Source organism: Lepidochelys olivacea (genome assembly GCF_965140295.1).
Source record: "Lepidochelys olivacea isolate rLepOli2 genome assembly, chromosome: 14".
NCBI lineage: Eukaryota > Metazoa > Chordata > Testudines > Cheloniidae > Lepidochelys > Lepidochelys olivacea.
The window spans coordinates 29,490,677-29,511,904 of record NC_140424.1 but is presented as its reverse complement, the minus strand read 5'-3'; the positions used below and the strand labels follow the sequence as shown (position 1 = coordinate 29,511,904).

At 48.5% G+C, this 21,228-nt stretch overlaps 1 protein-coding gene across 5 annotated transcripts; it reads right to left on the bottom strand.

Annotated features, from left to right (window-relative positions):
• Window positions 1-1,103: 1,103 nt before the first annotated feature.
• Window positions 1,104-10,641, bottom strand: LOC311531247 (uncharacterized protein). 5 transcript variants are annotated; one of them, XM_084648503.1, is made up of 4 exons: window positions 10,438-10,641; window positions 9,165-9,361; window positions 4,134-4,247; window positions 1,104-3,820 (listed from the first exon to the last, which is right to left on the bottom strand). In XM_084648503.1, the coding sequence occupies exons 2-4, from the start codon at window positions 9,301-9,303 to the stop codon at window positions 2,874-2,876; spliced, it is 1,200 nt and encodes a 399-aa protein (XP_084504629.1). In that variant the 5' UTR covers window positions 9,304-9,361; window positions 10,438-10,641; the 3' UTR covers window positions 1,104-2,873. The 5 variants fall into 5 exon arrangements, with proteins under 5 accessions (XP_084504629.1, XP_084504630.1, XP_084504632.1 ...); XM_084648504.1 differs by lacking the exon at window positions 10,438-10,641 and adding an exon at window positions 10,056-10,146; XM_084648505.1 differs by having other exon boundaries at window positions 1,105-3,817.
• Window positions 10,642-21,228: the final 10,587 nt, after the last annotated feature.

Sequence of the window (21,228 nt, the reverse complement as noted above, 5' to 3'; positions counted from 1 at the left end):
TAATTATCATGTAGGTGCGCAGTTCAGGTAATAAGAGCTACCCCTCAGTGCGGTTCATCAGTAGATCTCAAGGACGGAAACATCATTATCCCCATTGTACACATGGGGAAACTGAGGCACGGAGTGGTGAGGTGACATGGCCAAAGTCATGCCACAGGCCTGTGGCAGACCTGGGAATAGAGCCCAGGGTTTTTGAGTCCCAGTACAGATGTCTTTCCACTAGGTCACACAGTTGCTATGTGAATCCTAAGTACCCCAATCTTCCCTATACTTTGATATCATGGAATGGGACTAACAGCTGTGCTTTGAAATGTCTGCAATGTGCAGTTGCTAGCAGGGCTGATGAGAGAAATCTCAGACATGGTCTGTGTCCCAAGAACTTGACAGTTTTATTACATGGTAATAACAGTAATGTTAAGCATGTGAGAGAAGATTGGTTTGCCTGTCTTTTCTCCCACCCCCACAATCCCCTGCTACATACAGCCCTCCCTCTTGAACCATCATTTCCATCCCACCCTCCCCTTCCCACCCCTTTCCCCCCATACCCAGTGCTGGAGAGCATGTGATATGCATTGAACAGGCCCATTCACAAGTTCAACTCTTCACCCAGTCTCAGTGTGTGTTCTTGTTACATGTCCCCCAGCATGCCCGTCTCAGCTCCTGACCCAAAAGGGCTTTCCCAGATGCCAGCTCACATGGGTAGCTGGGAGATTGGCTCCGACATCCCTAGACGGACAATCTCCCCCCAGATCCTGGCTCATGTACGGGTAGAAAAAAGGGGCTCCCCCAGATCTTGGCATACACACATGGGCAGGAAAAGGGGCTCAGACACCCCAGAGGTGTAAGGAGCCCCTGAACCTGGTACAAACATAGGAGGGAGAATGTGGGACTGACAGGTGCCCCCACCCCTATTCCCTGCCTCCTGCCCTGCCACCCTCCTCCACCTCACCCTTCCCAGGGTTCCACCTCACCCTTTCCAGTCCCCCTAATCCCCATCCCCTCACCCTGACCTGAGCCCCCAGAACACTGTCCCCTACCATCTTCTAATTATCCCTCCTCCCCTTACTGCAGCCCCTAACCCCTTTCTCCCTATTCCCCTCACTCTTCCACCCCCTAATACTTCCTTCCCCTCCCAGCAATGACATGTGTAATTTATTTTCTTTTCAAAAATAGCATAAGTGCCTTCTGAATCTCCCGCTGCACTCAGATTACAATTCCCCAAAATAAAATAAAAGACCCTCTTTGATAGAGGCTGATTGTCACAAGATGCCTCTGATGTTTCCCTACAGATTTCTACCAACAGCTGGGTTTGAATTTACACTGGAGCAATCACCAGAACATTTTGCCTAGAGCCACACAGCTGCTGAACGTTACAGCTGGCTACCAACCCCCGTGGCCTCTCAGACAGCACATGCACAGTGAGATCCATTTGGTGTGGGAGCGTTACGCGCACACCTAACTTGAGAGCTAAACTCACTAATACTGTTTTCAGCTTTATTCCCCCAGAGGGGTGGTCCAGTCCATGCATTCTCTGGGAGTAGCCCTAGAGTGACTGAGACTCTTGTGCCAGAAACAGTTCCTCGGTTTCATCCCTAGCTCTGTGCAAAGAAAATTGGTAGAATCCATGAACCTTAAGAAAAACTGCTTTTGGGGAGTGTAACTTAGGAACCGATTGTTCAATGACCCCAAATTTGGATCAGTAACCCCACCCCATGTCCTGAGAAGGCACACCACATTTCATGGCAATCCAAGTAACGGTGCAGATTTTAGACCACTTACAAGAGTCAAACTATACATAGAAAGCTGCTTTAACCTTAATTATAATGCAGACCTGGTGGTCTGCTATAAAACTGCATTAATCACTGTAATATCTGAGCACTTTCCAAGTAGCATATTAATCACATAACTTAACATCTTTCATGTGCTGTTTGTTCTCTTATCCTCTCTCCAGGATGAGGTATGTGCTCAGTGGAGGGTTTTTTGTTTTTTTTTGTCTATATAAATGGCATTGTGCATTTAAGTTAGAGAATGCAGGTCAATGAAACGTGCCTGGCATTTGGCATGGAAGGCAGTAAGGTTTGAGACGGTCCTTAGCTGCTTGGAGAGTTCATTCCACAGTCTCAGACCAGCCAATAAGAGAGACCTGTGTCATGAACACACGAGCTTTACCCTTATTGTTGAGAGTTCCGTTGTCCAGAGGGGTGAAGTTTTCGACCCCAGTCTCGATCCCAGAGCTTAAGGCAGTCTTTTAGATCTCTACAATGAGCTCCACGGATAAGGACTAAGACCTTGGACTTGATTCAATATTCTATGCGAAGCCACTATTGGGAGCAAGGACAGGTGTGATGGGCTCCCTGTAGCTTGTGTAGCTGAGGAGATGCACTGCAGTGCTTCTGTACTAGTTGGAGTTTCCTAAGTGCAGTTCTGTAGCATTGCGGTACTCCATGCAAGAAGTGGTGAAGGTGTAAATAACTGAGGCTGGGTCTTTGCCCACTAGGAGGGACTGGAGTCTGCTTGCCAACCAGGAACTACAGAAAGCATTACTCATGGATGATGCTACGTGAGAGCTCAGCATCAGTGATGAATCCAAGAGCACTCCTAGACTGTTAAATGAATTGGCTGATCGTGGGTAGGAGCTGATCAGCGGATGTTCAGAGCTTCTCAGGAAGTAATAATCAAATTCCCATCACAATGTGGAAATCTTATCTCAGCCTTTTCCTCTGCATGCCTCTGTCCCAGAAAGGTGATTACATTCCTTGCTTTAACTATTCCACGTCCCCGGTATATGGCCCCTCCGGCCTGGCCTGAGTTGCTGACGTTCATGGGAATCAGCAAAGGTGTTACTCACTTCACTTATCCCTAGTCAGGACACACTAGGGTTTGCGTCTTCTGTGGATTCTCTGATGCCTAATAAAGGCTGAGCTGTACCGGAAGTTTTTCCCGCACTCGGGGCATTCATAGGGTTTTTCTCCCGTGTGGATTCTCTGGTGTTCGTTACAGGTGGCTCTATCCCGGAAGCTTTTCCCACAGGTCAGGCATTTGTAGGGTTTTTCTCCTGTGTCGAGTCTCTGGTGCCTAACGAGTTGCGTGAGCTGACGGAAACTTTTCCCGCACTTGGGGCATTTATGTGGTTTCTCTCCCGTGTGGATTCTCTGGTGTTTATTAAAGGTTGACCGATCCCTGAAACTTTTCCCACAGGTCAGGCATTTATAGGGTCTCTCTCCCGTGTGGATTCTCTGGTGGGTACTGAAGGTGGATCTATCACTGAAGCTTTTTCCACACTCATGGCATTTATAGGGTCTCTCTCCCATGTGGATTACCTGGTGTGCAGTGAGGGTTGAGCTACAACTGAAGCTTTTCCCACACTTGAGACATTTGTAAGGCTTCCCTCCTGTGTGGACTCTCTGATGTTTGGTGAGGTTTGAGCGCTGGCTGAAGTTTTTCTCGCAGTCAGGACACTTATAAGGTTTTTCTCCTGTGTGGATTCTCTGGTGAATAATAAGGAATGATTTCCAAGGAAAACTTTTCCCACAGTTGCCGCACATGTGAGGTCTCTCTCCTGGGGGGACACTCTGCTGAACAGAGTCTTTGATTTTTCCAACTCCTCTGATATTCTGCATGGATTTATCCTGTCTTTCCTTTTGGTGGTTTCCCTGCTGTCTCTCTGACCAGCGCTGACTCTTACGGGCTTCTCCCCACTCAGGTCTCTGGGAAACATCTCCTTCTGCTCTTCCCAATGCCATCCCATGTGGCTCCAGTTGTTCAGAACCTTCCTGCTGAGGGTTCTCCTCCTTATTCTTGTTCACCATCTCCTCACCTGCTGGGACAGAGAGAGAATCCAGACAGGAGTCAGTCCCTGTGCCGGGGGAAAGGGAACCTCAGAGAAGGGAATGAGAAAGGGGGGAACAAACCAGAATAAGTGGTGGGGAGATGGAAATATCAGTATCTGACTCTCCTCCCCAAACCTTTCCTGACTAGAGGCAGAGAGAGGAGATCAATTCTGCCTTCATTCCATTACAATATGGATGTTGAGAGGGACTAAAAGGCCAGATACAATTGGTGAAAACCCACGAGTGATGTCTGTCACAAAAATACAGAAATTGGTTTCTAAGTCAGTTCAGTCAATTCCTTACCCATATGGGCACTTTTCGGGATCTCCCTTTCCTCGTAACCCTGGAGATCAGGGACCCATGGCTCCTCCCCTAGTTCCAGGCGGGAAATCACATCAGGTTTGGAAATTGGACATCCTGTTTGGTGAGCAAGGAAACAAGTGTTGATCTTGTTCATTAAGGTCAGTGCTGTTATACTTCCAGATCCAGGATATGAGTAGCCCACCCACAGGGCAACTTCCTCTCCCCACGCCCACCCTAAAGGGACTGGGCTATAAATCGTAAAGGACACCATGAGACACTGTCTGGAGCAAAGGTTCATCCACTCTGCCTAGGGAAAGGGCCTTACTTATTCCCTTGGGGAGCTAAGAAAATTTGCTACCCTCTCTAGGTATCAGGGCTACTACTAAGGCTCTGTTGCTGCCAATTATTCCCTTCTCCTTCCCCTGCAACACACATGCCCATATTCCTCCAGAACACAAGCTAGAACAGGAAGATTTTACAGGGGGCTTGTCTACCTGGTCAGTAAGGCAGAGTGTGACAGAAGCACATCAGCTGTTGTGCACTAACTGTCTGTGTGGACCCTGCTATCATGCACTGAAAGTTCTGTAGTGTGCTTTGAGGTACTGCTCTCAGTCACTTAGTGTGCAGAAGCAGGGTCTGCACACCTATTTAGAGCACGGTAAGGTGCTGTAGATTTACACCTTGACTTGCTGATGTGACCCAGTGACCGCTTGGTGTCAACTGGCAGAGGGCACAGAGTATACCTAGGGTTTTACAGGGATATTCTGGGTCAGAAATCTGCATAATTGCTCATCAGAGGGCAGCAGGTGAGGTCTCCACTGAAAACCAGTTACCCACTAGTCACTGTAACCCTTGTGAGATGTATGTGCGGATAGTATTTAAGAAGTTGTGTGTCTATACTGACAACTATGTGTAATTTACGGTCTTGGAGTTAGGGCAGGTCACCAGGAGGTGACATGTCTTGGACAGGCTCCTTTCAGGCAGGAGGTTACGGACACTTATCTCCCTCTGTGGTTATACATGCATTGTCTGCCTTGCAATGGAGGCCTATCTGCAGACTGAGCCAGGTGCCAGTTGAAAGGCTGCACAATCTAGGAGAGAGCAGAGGGGTGGCCTGTTTATGGGCAAAGACACAGAATGGTTAGCATATATCTGGGGGCACAAGGAAACACACAGGATCCTTCACCAAGGAGCCAAGCTAACCGCGTGTTTGTCCTAAGGAAAGAGGGTCACAGCCAACGTTCCCTCTAATTTTTTCCATCCATGTGCAGAATAAATTTTGTCATGTGCACCAAGATATGCGCGGATGTGCGTCACCAATAGAAACAAAAATCCTAGATAGAATATATATATTTTTAAAAGTTACCATAGGGATAATTACTCCAGCCAGGGCAGGTTAGGCATTTTAGAACTCACTACTCGAATAATTAAATTTAAGTGTAAGAGAGAGATAAAAATTATGAAATGCATAGACCAGTCAAAACCCTAAAATAACACACTTTGAAAGAATAAAATTACAGAGAATATATGTGCATTGCAGGAAGTATCAAGAAGTAACAACAATAATACAATATGTGTCGGGAGGTGAGTGTGAAAGAGAGAGAGAGACTGTGAGTGTGTGAGACAGACACAGAAACTGTCTGAGCTAGTTGCTGGGGAAATCTCAGAAACAGTGCAGGCTGAGCCAGGCTGTGTCCCTTCTTCCCTGCTCTGCAGAGATGGGGTACAGGGGCAGGGGAACACCCAAAAACCAGCACCCTCCTTCCCTCCTACCCCCCACACAGCCAACAGGAGGATCCCAAGAGCAGTTGCAGGACAGAGCAACATGGAGGAGGGGCACCTGAACATATGCTGCTGGGTGTGCATGCTCTGCAAATCAGCTGGGCAGCGTTTGAATCTCTCCTGGGCGGCTGCGCAAGTGCACAGCTTACAGAGAACACAGGTCACAGCCAGCCGGGCTGTGGGATGCTGAAAGGATTTTGAGTGAGCATCACTCTACAAGACATGAGAGCATCTAATTCATAAAGGCTGTGGCTTTCAAAGGGACCCAAGAGAGTTAAACATCCAACTGCACTGACTGCAGTGTCTAGGCCCCTTACAAATTTCCAGTCTTAATCCCTCTGGTCCCCACTCTCCCTCTGTGAAATGGAGAAAGACACCGACTCTCCATCTGTCTTCTCTTTTTAGATGGAAGTCACTTGGGAGCAGGGGCTGTCTCTTCCTGTGTGAATATCGGTTCCCAGAGTGACAGGAAGGGGGTCGTTAGGGATTTGGCCTCAAACTCAGGAGATCTGGTTCAGTTTCTTGCTCTGCCAGACTTCCTGGGTGACCATGTGAGCGTCTAGACTAGACTATCTGTGCCTCAGTCCCCTATGCATATAACACATGTAATAGCAGCTCCCTCTTCCACAGGGGCAAAGGGATATGTTAAATACTGCGAGATGCTCAGACACGGTGGTAACGGGGACCCATATAAGTACCATTATGGCACAATCAGCCCTGATGCCCATTGGAGAGGGCAGGTGCTGTGGTAATTAAAAATCTGTTTCCTAAACCAGCCATAGTGGCGTAAGGTTTACATGAATTCCTGCTTCTGAAGCGTCTCTCCCTGCTCGTGTGTAATCCATCACTAGCTTTCTCCATCCCTGCGCTAGCTGTTGCAGGGCCCCAGGAACACGGAGGGTGAGACTAAGGGACCTCTCAATACCAACTCGTGAGGACACACAGGGTGCACAGGATTGTACAAGAATCCCCAGGGGCAGAGATCTGCATAACAGTTCACTGGCAGATAGGTGTATGAGGGTTCTACCAAAGGCCAGTAGGCTACTGGTCATCATCAGCGTGAAACGTGTCTATGGATAATATCACAGAAATTACATATCTTTATTGAAAAGTTATGTTTGTAGAGTCTTGGAGTTAAGGCAGGTCACCAGGGAGGAGACATACCTCAGAAATGTTCCTTTCAGACAGAAGCTAACTGTCACCGATCTCCCTGTCTGGCCATTTATGTATCATATGCCTCACACCGTATGGCTGTTCGCGTACTGAGCCAGGTGTGAAATGGAGCAATTGTGAAGTCTACGAGAGGGGAAATCCACAGGTAGAAAAAACAGCAGGGAGTGTCCTGTTTATGACTAAAGACAACAGACTGATATGGCTTATCTTGGAGTGCACAGAGATGCTCTGAATCCTTCAGCTAGGAGGCAAACTGTCACGCGCTTGTCTTATGAGAAAAGGATCACAGCCTGCCTGGCTGTAAAGTGCTGCAAGGACTTTGGGTGAGCTGTACTTTACTGGACAGGAGAGAATCGTGTTAATTAATTAAGTCCCGGCTCTAGAAGGCACGTTTTGATTTGATTTTCTATGGAACCATTTGTTTCCAATATTTCTACTTGCTTTGACTTGGAAGCATCACAGCCATGCATTAACTGTCTAGAAAATCACCACCAACTCCCGCCTCCCCACACACCCATGTCCCTCCCCAACAAAAGCAGAACAGGAAGTCATTATTTAAGACTGTGAGCTCTTTGGAGTGAAGATTGTCTCTGTGATGGGTGCACCAGACCCTTCCAGGCCCCCTGCTAGAGGCTCCATAGTCCTACCACACCCCACCCCAGGAAAGGACCAGCAAAGGTGGGTCCTCCAGGCCTGCCTATAGAGGCCACAGAGAAGCAGCCAGTCAGAGCCCACCAGGCTCAGATAAAAGGAGCTGCAGGGGCTGAGTGGGGCAGTACCTGGCTGGGACCAGATGGGTGAAGACAGGGGCTCTGCTCTGGCCAGAGGACCTTGACAGGTTGCATTTACTGGAACTAGAGAGAGAGACTGAGACTGTAATTAGGGAGGTAAAGGGCCCAGGTGGGCAAAGGCCCAGGGAAAACAGGGAGCATAGAATCATAGAATATCAGGGTTGGAAGGGACCTCAGGAGGTCATCTAGTCCAACCCCCTGCTCAAAGCAGGACCAATCCCCAATTTTTGCCCCAGATCCCTAAACGGCCCCCTCAAGGATTGAACTCACAACCCTGGGCTTAGCAGTCCAATGCCCAAACCACTGAGCTATCCCTCCCCCAGTAGTATGTAGTTGCTGTTTATAGGGTCCCTGGGTTGCCACCTGGAGTAGTGGGCAGCCTGGGTTCCCCCACCAGCCACTGGCAAAGTCGCCTAATCCAGGAGCAGGGGACAAGGCTCTTTGAGAAGCCTCAGAGAAGGGCAGGATTGCAAGGGCCCAGAGAGGGGCTGAAGACGTTCCCCCACCATCTAGGAGACCCGCTCTGCCCACACAGCATCCTGAACCAAAACCCAACTTTCCCCTCTCTTCTAATGTAGAGAGCTACCCCACAGAATACATTCAGACCATGAATCACATCCTCCACCCTCATTCTGCCCCAGAACCCAGCCCTTCTCCCTGCAAGGAACCATCATTTCAGAAGGCTCAGGCATGTCCAAGAAAAAACACCAAGAACAGCACCCTCCTTCCACGAATTCAGCATGCTGGCATAGGAGGTGGCCCTGTAGGCATTAGCAGCAACTGGACCCAGCCCCGTGACTCTGGTCCATGCCCCTCCTGGCTGGTGGAAGAGAATCGAGAACATCCAGGGCCTCCCGCTAACACAGCTGGCTGGGGCAGACCACAGGCAAGACAGAGAGAAAGCACATTTGAAAATCTGGCTGCTGGGGAGTTAGGCAGGGCTGAGGCATGAGACTCGTGTTCATCTGTCAGACGGCAGAGGGGTCAGAGGCACCAAAGGACAGAACATCCCCTAGGAAGGGGGGGAGGGATACAGGGAACCTGTCCCTCTTGAAAACCTCAGTTGTGGGAAGAGTAGCATGATTGTTATGTCCCTGAATTTCCTCTCCTAACAGGGTGTGTGTGGAGGTCACAGTCTTTCACAGACAGGAGCTTGGGACTATCGGGGCAGATCCCCCTGAGATCTGAGGGACCCATGAAGAACCCTGCACAGAATCTGACACCAATGCTTCTGAGACACACATACACACCAATTTTGAATGCCCGAGGAGGCACGAATCCTTACCCAGCGAGGTCACGGTCTCATAATTCTCCTGTATGACGTCCCTGTAGAGGGCTCTCTGACCCGGGTCCAGCAGAGCCCATTCCCCCTTGGTGAAATACACAGCCACCTCCTCAAAGGTCACCAGCTCCACTGCAGCCATGTCCCTTCCCTGTTACTCAGGAATGTGGGATAACCTGGACTGGGACCTATTCCGCAGCCTGTCAGGGCGAGAAGGGAAATTGGGGCCATTTCCAAAGGTGCTTCAATGCATTTCACACCCTGATTCCCACCAGGCTCTTTCCCTGCAGCTCCACACTCTGCAGGGCTGGGGAGTTGCTTGAGTCTATTGTGTGTGGATTTCAACAGCTGCCTAAGTGCCTCACAAGAACCACAATAGGCACCTGACCTACCAGCCTCCTGAAGAGGATATCCCACCTGTAGTTCCCGAACAGGGATAGGTGCCGCCCTGCAGTCTGAACCCTATCTCTGAGAGAGAGCTGGGCTTTGGATACATCCCTGTCATCAGCATCTCCATGGGCTAGCTCAAGCAGCTGCTCACCTAGCATAGGGGCCTTTGTGGATCCCACTCCTAGGCCCCTATCTCTGCCCAGTCACTGTACAGGGAGCGTGGGCACCTCACTCAGTTGTGTGCATTCCATTGTTACTCCAGTGACTGGCTACATGCCAGGAGGCCTTTATGATGCTCAGCGTTGCAACACCCCAGCCCCTTTGTGTATCTGGGCACAGGAAGTTACTAAGAAGATCTCTTGATTGCTCTTGGCCCCCACAATTTCAGAATCGAAAGAGCTACTTTGGGGATCCCCCTGACACTGTCCCCAGGGCAGCACATTCCCCAGCAGTGCAGGGACTAGGCAAAGGCAAGAACTTGTTTTTCCTCTTCCTGCTCCTCACCTTGTCTCAGGAAAGTCAGTCTGCCCGGGGTGCTGCGTCTGCGGTGAATGGAGCTGGGCAAGGCTGGGAGCCTCCCTCCCCCCTATTGCTCCTGCTGCCCTTGCCGGACTCTCCCCCCATCTCCCTCCCCTCCTCTCCTCTCGGGCTGGGAGACTCGGTCCCTGGCCCGGCCCAGGCCGGTCGCTCTCCCGGCGCTGGCTCGGCTCGGCTCCTGCAGGCGCTCAGGGGGGCAGAGCCGGGGGGCGGGGGTCAGGGAGGGCAGCAGCTCCGGGACTCGCAGACCCCCGCCCCCCCGGGAGCAGAGCTGGGGCGAGGAGGGGCCGTTGGTGCAGAGTCACTTTCCTGCCCGGCCCCAGCCCTTCCCCCGGGTCTCTCCCCTCACCTGCAGGCTCCGGCTCAGGGGCTGGTGTCGGCAGAGCCCGGGGCTGCCCAGGGGCTGGTTCCAGCCCCCGCAGAAAGTCCCCCCGGCTGGGCCCCGAGGGGCGCTGGGGAAGGGCTCTCCCCGCACACACCCCGCTGGGCAGCGGCAGCGGCTCAGCCCGGGCTCCGGCTCATGATGGAGGCGGCGGCAGCGTCTGACCCGGGAAGTTCAGCCCCGGAAATGGCGGGCAGAGAGAAGCATAGAGAGCCACCAGCCCTCCCTTAGCAGCAGCCAGGGCCCTCTGGTGGCCACAGCTACTAAAAACCCCTCCCTGGTTCTCCTGGCGTCGGTCAATTAAAGATGGATGAAGCCAGATTCCTTCTCTCCTGCCTAGACAGACAGAAACCTCCAGCGCAAATGAACCAGACAGAGGCTAACCGAGCCCCAGAGGAATCATAGACTTTAAGGTCAGAAGGGACCATTATGATCGTCTAGTCTGACCTCCTGCACAACGCAGGCCACCGAATCTCACCCACCCATCCTGTAACAAACCCCTGACCTAGGTCTGAGCTACTGAAGTCCTCAAATCATGGTCTAAAGACTTCAAGGTGCAGCGAATCCTCCAGCAAGTGCCTCGTGCCCCATGCTGCAGAGGAAGGTGAAAAACACCCAGGGCCTCTGCCAATCTGCCCCTGCTGCAGGACCGGGACCCACCAGCCCTGCAGCTATTTACATTGTGGTCCCAGAGGGAACAATCTACAGCCCTAAAGTTACCCCCTCAATCTCCTGGAGTCTCCTCATCCCCACCTGCTGTGTCGGGGGAGGGGAGACACTGCTGCATGTCTAGGCTGCCCCTGAGGAGAACGGGGGTGCCAGGCAGGGAACTGGCTTGGAGGGGTGCTCTCACAGCAGCTGGGGATGGACTCACCCAGGCTGTCATGGAGGGTGGTTGAGAAGTGATGGGCCAAGGCCGGGAGGGCTGTTAAGGAGGCGGAGACAGCCCTGGGAGCTGCCGGTGTAGTGTAGTAAACTGCTCCTTGTAGGGTAGCAGTTACTGATACATTAGATTGTAAGAAACTGCTATTGTAGTACACTGCTACCTGATGTAGCAAATGCCTACAGGTAGCAGTTTCTTGCACTATAGTATATATGAAATTGAACTGGCCCCAGAGCTGGGGTGTAATGGACAAAATGGCTTTGTTTTAGATCTCTGCTGCAGGGGCTGATTACAAACCAAATGGCCAGATATCCATCTGGTGTAAATCCGCCCAGCTCTGCCAAGTCCACTGGAGTGATGGTCTGTTTACACTATCTGGGATCTAGTGCCTCTGACTCAATGGAGTGACACAGCTTTATATACCCTCGGGTTCTGAGCCATTGGCTCCTATGAAGAGTGGCTAATGTACACCAGTTGGGAATCTGACCTCATTGGCTCCAGTGTAGCAACATCAATTTACACCAGGTGGGGATCTGCCCTCATTGATTCACCAGTTTATAGTAGACAGGAATCATAGAAGATTAGGGTTGGAAGAGACCTTGGGAGGTCATCTAGTCCAACCCCTGCTCAAAGCAGGACCAGCACCAACTAAATCATCCCAGCCAGGGCTTTGTCAAGCCGGGCCTTAAAGACCTCTAAGGATGGAGATTCCACTACCTCCCTCGGTAACCCATTCCAGTGCTTCACCTCCCTCCTAGTGAAATAGTGTTTCCTAATATCTAACCCTAGTCCTCCCCCACTGCAACTTGAGACCATTGCTTCTTGTTCTGTCTTCTGCCACCGCTGAGAATAGCCAAGCACCATCCTCTTTGGAACCCCCTTCAGGTAGTTGAAGGCTGCTATCAAATTCCCCCTCACTCTTCTCTTCTACAGACTAAACAAGCCCAGTTCCCTCAGCCTCTCCTTGTAAATCATGTGCCCCAGCCCCCTGATCATTTTCGTTGCCCTCTGCTGGACTCTCTCCAAATTTGTCCAAATCCTTTCCGTAGTGGGGGCCCAAAACTGGACACAGTACTCCAGATGAGGCCTCATCAGTGCCGAATAGAGGGGAACAATCACTTCCCTTTATTTGCTGGCAATGCTTCTACTAATGCAACTCAATATGCTGTTAGGCTTCTTGGCAACAAGAGCATACTGTTGACTCATATCCAGTTTCTCATCCACTTTAATCCCCAGGTCCTTTTCTACAGAACTGCTGCTTAGCCAGTCAGTTCCCAGCCTGTAACAGTGTATGGGATTGTTCCGTCCTAATTGCAGGACTCTGCACTTGTCCTTGTTGAACCTCATCAGATTTCTTTTGGCTCAATCCTCCAATTTGTCTAGGTCACTCTGGACCCTATCCCTACCCTCCAGTGTATCTACTTCTCCCCGCAGTTTAGTGTCATTTGCGAACTTGCTGAGGGTGCAATCCATCCCATCATCCAGATCATTAATAAAGATGTTGAACAAAACCGGCCCCAGGACCGACCCTTGGGGCACTCCACTTGATACTGGCTGCCAACTAGACATTGAGCCATTGATCACTACCTGTTGAACCCGAAAATCTAGCCAGCTTTCTATCCACCTTATAGTCCGTTCATCCAATCCATACTTTTTTAACTTGCTGGCAAGGATACTGTGGAAGACCGTATCAAAAGCTTTGCTAAAGTCGAGATATATGTGATATACAAAGTCAAGATATAGCAAGATCTGCGAGTGTTGGCTTTAATGGATCTACAGCAATTTACACCAGCTGAGGATCCAGTCCAACAAATTTTGGGGCAAGTCAGGAGGAGTGATGATGAGAAATTAAAAAAGGGGGAAATGAGGCTCATTGTTATTCATTACTGTTATCCTTTACACTGCGGTAGTGTCCAAATAGCCCAGCAGTATCAGGGCCCCATTGTGCTGAGCTTTTGAACTGAATGAGAGTTGGGCTGATTAGGGGTCATCTCGAAAGGATCTTGAGGGTGTTTGTTTTGTTTGTGGGTTGGGTATTTTTCTGGTCAGGTTGTCAGCAGGGATTGAAGCAGGATCCCTGTATTATAAAGCATGAGTGTCTACTGCTTGGGCTATGTATTCTCTATTGACCTCTCACAACACACACAAATTCTACAGGTTTATCATAGTTATCATGGATACGCTTTTGTTCTTGTAGTACGTGTAAGAGGGAGGAGGGTTGTAAACATTTTTTATTTTGAATAAGCGGTCGCCAACCTGAAAAGTTGAGAAACTTTGGCCTATAGGATCCTGCTGGGGAGTGGGGTCTGGGGCTTGCCCCGCTTTCACGCTCCAGCCGGGGAGTGGGGTCAGAGGCTGCTCTGCGCACCGCAGCTCCTGGAAGCAGCGGCATGTTTCCCCTCTGGCTCCTATGTTTAGGGCCAGCTGGGGCGCTCCGTGTGCTGCCCTGTCCGCAGGTGCCAACCCTGCAGCTCCCATTGGCTGGAAACTGCAGCAAATGGGAGCTGCAGGGGCGGTGCCTGAGGATGGGGCCGCGCGCAGAGCCGCCTGGCCATGCCAAAGCCGGAGGGGGGACATACCGCTGCTTCCAGGAGCTGCTTGAGGTAAGTGCTACCCAGAGCCTGCACCCCTGATCTCCACCATGCCTCTGACCCAGCCCTGATCCCCCTCCTGCCCTCTGAACCCCTCAGTCCCAGCCTGGAGCACCCTCCTCCACCCCAAACACCTCATCCCCAGCCCCGCCCCAGAACCTGCAGCCCCAGCCGAAGCCCTCACACCCCCCATACTCCAACCCTCTGCCCCAGCCTGGGGCCCCCTCCCGCACCCTGAACTCCTCTTTTCTGGCCCCACCCAAGAGCCCTCAATCCCTCCTGAACCCCAACCCAAATTTTGTGAGCATTCATGGCCCAACATAAAATTTCCATACCAGATTTATTTCTAAATTTGCAGTATTTTTATCCTGTTGCACAAATGTATTCTTTGTGATCAAATGTTATTAAGACGTATAGATTTCTCAGACTGCTCTCAAAACATCTGCAGTTTAATTTGATGCACCAATGAGCACTGATTTCTGCAATTGCTGTTTTGCCCTTCTATCTAGTGCCTCTATCTTTGACACATCACCACTTGTGCATAGAAATGACTTCCCAAATTTTCATGAGGAGTACTGCACTTTCTTCTGTGAAATCCTTCTGAAAGGCCACATTCTATAGTATTTTTACTAAACTTATTTATAGTATTAGACAGCCCCAAGAATTCAAAAATCATCAGTCATCCATTAAAAGTATGATATTTTAAAAAATAAATACATTTGGGTTCTATTTGTTTGTGTTTTTGTGTTTATAGGGTATATTAGCTTAATATTTTCCAGCTTTTTTCCTTAACCAGGAAGGCTAGAGTCCTTTTAATGAAAGCTGCAATTATCATAGAATCATAGAATATCAGGGTTGGAAGGGACCTCAGGAGGTCATCTAGTCCAACCCCCTGCTCAAAGCAGGACCCATCCCCAACTAAATCATCCCAGCCAGGGCTTTGTCAAGCCTGACCTTAAAAACTTCTAAGGAAGGAGATTCTACCACCTCCCTAGGTAACGCATTCCAGTGTTTCACCACCCTCCTAGTGAAAAAGTTTTTCCTAATATCCAACCTAAACCTCCCCCACTGCAACTTGAGACCATTACTTCTTGTTCTGCCATCTTCTACCACTGAGAATAGTCTAGAACCATCCTCTTTGGAACCACCTCTCAGGTAGTTGAAAGCAGCTATCAAATCCCCCCTTATTCTTCTCTTCTGCAGACTAAACAATCCCAGTTCCCTCAGCCTGTCCTCATAAGTCATGTGTTCCAGACCCCTAATCATTTTTGTTGCCCTTCGCTGGACTCTCTCCAATTTTTCCACATCCTTCTTGTAGTGTGGGACCCAAAACTGGACACAGTACTCCAGATGAGGCCTCACCAATGTCAAATAGAGGGGAATGATCACGTCCCTTGATCTGCTGGCTATGCCCCTACTTATACATCCCAAAATGCCATTGGCCTTCTTGGCAACAAGGGCACACTGTTGACTCATATCCAGCTTCTCGTCCACTGTCACCCCAGGTCCTTTTCCGCAGAACTGCTGCCTAGCCATTCGGTCCCTAGTCTGTAGTGGTGCATTGGATTCTTCCGTCCTAAGTGAAGGACCCTGCACTTATCCTTGTTGAACCTCATCAGATTTCTTTTGTCCCAATCCTCCAATTTGTCTAGGTCCCTCTGTATCCTATCCCTACCTGCCACCGTATCTACCACTCCTCCCAGTTTAGTATCATCCGCAAATTTGCTGAGAGTGCAATCCACACCATCTTCCAGATCATTTATGAAGATTTATGAAGATATTGAACAAAACCGGCCCCAGGACTGACCCTTGGGGCACTCCACTTGATACTGGCTGCCATCTAGACAATTATCAATCAATCCCTTGATTCCAGAAGCTTGTGCCTTCAGATAAATACCAAACATTGCCATTGCCATGATAAAATAATGAGAGTTGGCGACACAGGATATATGTATTTGACTACCTAGAAACACACAGCATTGGTATGAATAGGAATACTTGTATTACATCAAATTAAATGTTTGTTTAAATTATTTCTAGATAGAGGCCTTCATTTGCAAACATTGATTGGGTGCTACTTCTCCCAAAGAATGATTTGATACCATTTTGGATTTCTAAGTATATTGTGTCAACACTATTACCTATTACTGTTTGCCAGAAGCTAGGAATGGGTGACGGGATGGATCACTTGATGATTACCTGTTCTGTTCATTCCCTCTGGGGCACCTGGCATTGGCCACTGTCAGAAGACAGGACACTGGGCTAGATGGACCTTTGGTCTGACCCAGTATGGCTGCTCTTATGTTGACCAACCAAACTTGTAATCTCATCACAAAAAGATATCACGTTAGTCTGACAGGATTTATTTACCATAAACTCACGTTGATTTGCATTAATTACATTACCCTCTTTTAGATCTTTATTAACTGAGTCTCTTATCAGCTGCTCCATTATCTTGCCCAGGATCATAGTTAGAATGACAGATCTATAATTACCCAGGTCATCCTGTTTATCCTGTTTAAAAATTGTTGCAACCTTGGCTGTCTGCCAGGCTTCTGGAACTTTCCCAGTGCTCCAAGGCTTATTGAAAAATCAGCATTAAAAGTCCAGCAAGCTTCTCAGCCGTCTCTTCTAAAACTCTTGGGTGCAAGTTACCTGGACCTGCTGATTTAAAAATGTATCACTTTAGTAGCTTCTGTTTAACGTCCTCCAGAAATACTAGTGGAATGAAAAATGTGTTGTCACCACCATATGATGACGTTTTTTTCCTCAAATACAGAACAGAAATATTTATTGAACATATCTGCTTTTTCTGCATTATTATTGATAATTCTGCCATTTCCATCTACTAATACACCAATACCTTTCTCATGATTCTTTTTGTTTCTAATATTTTTTTTAAAAGCTCCTTCTTGACTCTAATGACTCTAGATTTCTCCTTATGTCCCTTGGCTTCCTTTTTTAATTTTTTTAGAATTCCTAACTTCTGCTTTATATGTATGACTATCAACTTCCCCTTTTCTCCATTTGTTTTATTTATATATATATATAAATATATATATATAATTTTTTGCAGCGGCCTTCACTTCCGCATTAAACCAAGTTGTTTTTTTAACCAGTGTGGCCTTCTGCCTTGATTGTACGATTGTGGCTTTTTGGACACCTAGTAAGATGTTTTTAAATGATCTGCAAATATCATTCAAATTTTTCTGATTACATTCTTCCTCCCAGCTGATCTGGATCATAATTGTTTTCAGCTTTGCAAAATTGGCCCTATTAAACTACCAAGTATAGATCTCACTGGTCTGGACTTTATTCTACTTCCTTGTTATAAATGTGATCAAGCCATGATCACTGGTGCCTAAGTTTCCATTGACTTTTAGTTCTGTGATCAGTTTCTCTTTATCAGTTAAGACAAGGTCTGATAAAAAAATCCCCTATGTTGATTACAACACTATTTTGCTTAGGAAATTGCCATCTATTACATTTAGAAATTCCCAGGGATTTAGCAGTGCTCAATTTTTGCCAGGGCTGAGCCTTGGCACCTCTGGTGGCAATTCATAGCTCCAGCACCTCTGGGTTTGCTGCATCACTTATTAATGTAAAAATATTGCCTGAGCCCTGGCACCTCTTTCATTACGAATTAAACACTGTGTTTTAGTACTGAAAGCATGGGACCTACAGAATATGTCACTCAAACTGAAATCCCTCATGATCACACAGGTTTTTTTCCCTACACATTGTAGATAGGTGTGTAACCCTTCTGCCAAGGCACCAGCAGGGGACAGGTCCTTATTTCAGGGGATTCTCTTCAATTTTGTCTCAAGCTCCCACCCAGTAATCTAGAAACCTCTAATCACTCGGGTGCCTTTGCCAGGCAAATCTGTTCCTATTTGCAAGCACAGAGATTTAAAACAAATAAAATTCAAAAAAGAACTAGATAAATTCATGGAGGATAGTGTGACATTGCACTTCATTTTATGAAAATATGCTAATAAGTGTGAATATAATGTAACTGGAATATGCTTCATGCAAAAGGTCTCTTATAAGGTATCATTATAAAGCTTATAATATACTGAGTGTGGTCATCCTATTTGTATGAATGTATCATTCTTGTGTCTAAAACTAGAAATATGAAATATAACTCTGGGGTCCTATTGTACTTATGCAAAGTGTGGGCCATTAATAGTGGTTTAGAATCTTGATGGCTTCCATCGACTAGGACAATTGACTGTAGATGACTCTGTTTACTTGCAAGCCTTCCTGTGAGTCAAGCTGGGAAGAATGAAGGCTTGGGGTCTCACAGGACATGTGACCATGTCACCTGGTACTGAAGTCCATCTTAAATCTGGTGCTTTTCCATTTAGAAAGAGATGATGATTTAACTGGGAATTGGTCCTGCTTTGAGCAGGGGGTTGGACTAGATGACCTTCTGGGGTCCCTTCCAACCCTGATATTCTATGATTCTATGATTCTATGTGGGGACCCAGAGAGACAAAAGATTCCAACCTTGTGCCAAAGCTATAAAAGGGGGTGGAACAGAACAAAGTGGGCTGCAATCATGAGAAATCCCCTAGCTACCACCTGAGCTGGAACAAGGACTGTACTAGGGAAAAGGATTGGGCCCAGACTAGAAAGGAGTCTAGTCTGTGAAAGAAGCTTACTGGAACATCTCTGAGGGTGAGATTTATCTGTAATCAGTTTCTTACTGTATTAGGCTTAGACTTGCGTGTTTTTCTTTTATTTTTCTTGGTAATTTACTTTGTTCTGTCTGTTATTACTTGGGACCACTTAAATCTGACTTTTTATACTTAATAAAATCGCTTTTTGCTTATTAATTGACTCAGAGTAAGTAATTAATTCCTGGGGGAGCAAACAGCTGTGCATATCTCTCTGTCAGTGTTATAGAGGGCGGACAATCTATGAGTTTACCCTGTATACGCTTTCTACAGAGTAAAATGGATTTATTTAGGGTTTGGATCCCATTGGGAACTGGGTATCTGGGTGCTAGTGACAGGAGCGCTTCTTAAGCTGTTTTCGGTTAAGTCTGCAGCTTGTGGGGGACATGGTTCAGACCTGGATCTGTGTTTGTAGCAGGCTAGCGTGTCTGCCTCAACAAGACAGGGTACTGAAGTCCCAAGCTGTCAGGGAAAACTGGTTCAGAGGTAGTCTCAGCACATCAGGTGGCAGTCCCAGGGCGTCTTCTGTGACCCAACCCATCACAGATAGGTCCATCAATGGCTATTAGCCAGGATGGGCAGGGATGGTGTTTCTAACCTCTGTTTGCCAGAAGCTGGGAATGGGAGATAGGGAGTGGATCACTTGATGATTACCTGTTCTGTTCATTCCCACACCTGGCATTGGCCACTGTCGAAAGAGAGGATACTGGGCTACAAGGACCTTTGGTCTGACCCAGTATGGCCATTCTTATGGTCTTAACTTTATTGGGGGGGCCAGGGAAGGGCCAGGTTAAACTAGGACAAATATTTACAGTTTAACACCTTTCACCACCATTTACCTCATGGTGCATAAGTCTTAGTCCCAAACAATTGGACCCTGAATGGCTGATGCAGTTTGTTCTGCCTTCCCAGCCTTCAACTCTCAGTTCATGGGTCCCCAACTTCCTCCCTCATTGTTGGTGGTTCCCAGAGTCCAGGTAAACCTGTTCTGCTATAGCAGCAGTTCTCAATCAGCAGCCCAATTAGCACAGAGCTGTGGCCCAGCTGTGTGCTAAAAAAAATGTCAAAATTTCCCATGCTGGTCTGATAAGGGGTGGGGCTGGCTGAGCAGGAGAGAGAATAAGGCAGCCTGCTGGAGTGATGCTGCCAGCAGGGGGCTGGTGAGTTCTGCAGGGAGTGGGTCTGTGGGTAGGTTGGGGAGGGCACTGGGATCTAGAGTTTTGCTGGGGTGCTGCAGCACCCCCAGGTTTTAGGTGGGGCTCTGCTCCAGGGGTTGGGTCCAGCTGCCCAGCCCCATGTGGGGGGTCAGGTCTGGCTGTGGGCTGCCTGGCCCCTCACAGAGGTGTCCCGGGGTCTTGCTCCCTGGCCCTGCACTGAGAGGTCCAGGACCAGCTGCCGGCTGCACAGCCCTGCACTTCAGGGTCTCGGGTCCTGCTGCCCGGCCCCACATCTTGGGATCCTGGGCTCCTGCTGCCTGGCCTCGCACAACAAGGTCCTGGGCTCTGGCTGCCTGGCCACACTGTGGTTCTCAGCCTGCAGCCCATGTAACACATTGTGGGCCGCATATGCAGCCCCCAGTGATAAACAGGTTGAGAACCACTGTGCTATAGTGAGTTCAGAAGCTGGGACAAAGTCACTAGGCTGACACAGATGGTTGCTGTGAATTCCTGCTCCCTGTGTCATTCACACAACTGCTCTCTGCCACAAGCTAAGGCCTGTGGGTGAATCCAATGACTGCCTTGCTTTGGCAGCTGCTCAGACATCCAGAACTGCGGCTAGGCTCCCACCTCTGCTTGCCAGTGTCGAGGCAACTGGAATCTCTGGTGACTTCTACCCATGTGAAGCAATTACACCTCTTAGCTCAGCTTTCCAGATGCAAGGAGACCAGTAGCCTTAGGACCACGGTAGAGACTTTACCACCCAAAGAGCTATTCCCAGTGACAAACATCAGTATCCATCAGGGTGACCATACTCAGTCATTGTCCAGCCTTTGCCCAGGTGGGTTCTCAACAGCATACTCTCAACTATATGGACCCCAAGTACAAAACTTAGTCAAATTATACCCCAATGTCCCCAAACTATCTGCAGTTAATATGCAAATGAGGTACTGCCTCACTCAGTCCACTGCACTTGCTCCCTGGCAGATGCCAGCAGAGAGCTCACTCAGTTACCTCCCTTCTCTTATAGGCTTGAGGCCCCAGGACTTAGAAATGTGTGAGAAGCCAGTCATCCTGTTCTCTATTGTGATGTGGTGGTCTGTAGCAGACACCAACTAGTATCCCATCTTGTGCTTGATCTGCTCGGACACCGATCCATAAACAGCTCAACATCATTTTCTTCCAAGTTATCAGTGACTTGGAAACAAGTAATGTTATTTTTGACATAGGATGCCAAGTTCCCCCCTACACACACACTTTTTGCCCACTTGCTCCTTCCCAGAGAGGGTATAATAATTGACTGTAACATTCCAATAGTGCAAATTATCTCACCAAGTTTCCATAATACCAACTAGATCAAAGTTATACTCATAAATGAGCAATTCTAATTACTCTTGGTTTGTTACCCAGGCTCCTAGCATTGGTTTATAGGCAATATGAGTCAGTGT

Excerpts from the sequence above, each read along its gene's own strand:
- LOC311531247 (XM_084648503.1), bottom strand. The coding sequence starts at position 9,303 with ATGGCTGCAGTGGAGCTGGTGACCTTTGAGGAGGTGGCTGTGTATTTC. Across the intron at positions 4,248-9,164 it reads TGAGACCGTGACCTCGCTGG|GATGTCCAATTTCCAAACCT; the intron begins GTAAGGATTCGT and ends CTCACCAAACAG. Across the intron at positions 3,821-4,133 it reads CCCGAAAAGTGCCCATATGG|CAGGTGAGGAGATGGTGAAC; the intron begins GTAAGGAATTGA and ends TCTCTGTCCCAG.